Source organism: Penaeus monodon, chromosome 23 (assembly GCF_015228065.2).
Source record: "Penaeus monodon isolate SGIC_2016 chromosome 23, NSTDA_Pmon_1, whole genome shotgun sequence".
NCBI classification, from domain to species: domain Eukaryota; kingdom Metazoa; phylum Arthropoda; class Malacostraca; order Decapoda; family Penaeidae; genus Penaeus; species Penaeus monodon.
In genome coordinates this window covers 27,366,981-27,369,242 of record NC_051408.1, presented here as the reverse complement: position 1 = coordinate 27,369,242, position 2,262 = coordinate 27,366,981, and the positions used below count along the sequence as shown (strand labels likewise).

The 2,262-nt window shown below is 35.5% G+C and overlaps 2 protein-coding genes across 2 annotated transcripts in view; one reads left to right on the top strand and one right to left on the bottom strand.

The window, feature by feature from the left end:
• Nucleotides 1–268, top strand: part of LOC119587911 (mast cell tryptase-like) — a gene marked incomplete in the record, with an annotated part of 22,644 nt that extends 22,376 nt beyond the window's left edge. The window contains 1 exon segment of the mRNA XM_037936620.1: nt 2–268.
• A 792-nt stretch (nt 269–1,060) lies between these two features.
• The window catches only part of LOC119587910, a gene marked incomplete in the record, with an annotated part of 79,429 nt that continues 78,227 nt past the window's right edge, over nt 1,061–2,262 (bottom strand). Inside the window, 1 exon segment of the mRNA XM_037936619.1 lies at nt 1,061–1,775. Coding sequence (XP_037792547.1) covers nt 1,617–1,775 — 159 coding nt within the window.

Below are 2,262 nucleotides of genomic sequence, written 5' to 3'. Positions count from 1 at the left end.
TCTTAATGTAGACAACAATATCTTCCCCTTCCGGTGAATCTTAAAAAAGATAACGATCCAGAGTGGATCAACAACTTCACAATTCGTGACAAGAATCGACACTTTGGTCTTACAGGCATTAGTGTGGACGATTCTGTTCCAATTTCTGCTTTAAATGATGCCCTGGTTATCTTTCTCGTGATACACCGTATTGACTGTGATTTTGTTATAACCTCGACGTGACCAGCACGTCTATTGTAGAGAGTTCAAATATATATTTAATAGGAAACTGTATTGTTTTCTTCCCCATCTCTGCCCTCATATGTCTCTTCAAGAACTGTATTTATAATGCAAATTGACTCTTTATTTTGCAAGTGATAACCGATTCTCTTGGACTGACTCATCTAATATACAAGAACACTTGAAATGATGAGGTGGATAAGCAAAGGCACTTCAACTGCACTTCTATAACTATAGATATTGTGTCATATTCCACGAACTCAACGTCAATCGACACTGATTTGACATTGACATCGAGTAACGTGTGAAGTGCGATGTAAAGTACCCATAGGAGTTATAATTGTATGCCTCAAAATATTCCGTTTATGGTTTGCATTTTTCCAATTGAAATTATAGATGTCTAGAGATCTTAAGATGCAGGGGAACTCTGTTAGCATGGCAATGCTCTCAAATGACAACGCAAATTCGACAGTAAGGCAACCTAAATATCAGTGCCAAATATCCAAGCATTTGACAATCATAACTTGTTACAACAGTCACCTTGTATATAGTGCATTTGGCATGAGAACTATAAATTTTATGTTTAGGAGTGATACTGGAAAAACAAGAATTGTGTAGTGGATGGATGGATAGACTTAAAGTCGCAAATCTTTTCAAATTTTCTCCATTCAGAGAAAAGGCCACTTTAAGTAATTTTATTAACTATTGCGGTATAAGGGCGTATCTTTGCTGGTATACCTGGAAATATCTTGAATAAGTCCTTTTTCCTATTGGACTGAAGAATCTGACTGTTTTGTGTTTCGATGGTAAACACCTCATTTAGGTGAAGAAAAGACACACGTGAAAAATAAGTTTAATATTATATTGCTATACACAGAATAGTGTGGCTGCTAACCATATCAGAAATATCATGAACACTGAATAGAAGAATAAACTTTATGTACATCAACACCTGTACTTTCATGTCTTTGTTTACTCATACAATAATTATTTACATAAACAGAGGAGATCCAGCTCCTTTGATGTTACAAAATTCAAAATTCTTGAAACTGTAAACGTAACTGTAAGTGGGACCATAATGCTGTAATACTCTTTCAAGAATTATCAAGAAAACAACACTAGTATAACAGTTCCTGACTTATAAACATTCTTCTTATCACAGGTAAAAAGTTTAAGACTCTTGATATGGGAAATATATATAGAAAAAATACATCAGCTGTCAACATCCATTAAAAAATCCCTGACTGGCACCTCAGGCGCACCGCGACTTACAGATGACTAAATAGTATAAATAATAATCAACACTGATAAAAATAGAGAAAACAGTTAACAGGAACGTAAGCGATTAATCTACGACGGAAATAATCTACCAGATCTACATGACCGAAAAGAACGACCTAGGTACTGATTGTTCTCCTGATCCAGTTAGAAAACAAAGCTAAGTTAGTGTACACTCCCGGCAGATTACGTCGAGCGCATCCAATGCCCCAGCTGACCAGGCCAATCAGGTGTCGGCGGCCATCCTGCATGAGGGTTAGCGGACTACCCGAGTCACCCTGAGCATCAGAGAAAACGGGTTAAAAATCACTGAAGAGAAAATGGGTTGCATGTCTGAATTATAGCCTAGACTAAAGAGAAATACACTAAAGCGAAATACACTTTGAAATTTACTACGTAACAGTGAAATCTTGTTATTCTACAGTACAGGATATAAATGTTTTAAAAAAGTGATCTGTGCATTTTAAGGAAAGTAGCAATGAAATCTGTTTCATTACCTGCTATAGTGAATATAAAATCCTACAACCTCTAGCATGATATGTAATACTGTCATTAAAGATACTTTGTTAATAGTACAAAAAAGGAAATGTACAGTTAAAGAAGACAACAAGACAGAACAAAAGAAGAGTTCAAGAAGACAATCAAGAGTAAAATAGTCATTGTCACACGATAATCAACAAGAAACATATTATGTCCAGCAAAGAGAAAATTAAATGAATCTTCTGGACAGCAGTAGTAATGATAATAATACCGACAACCATATCA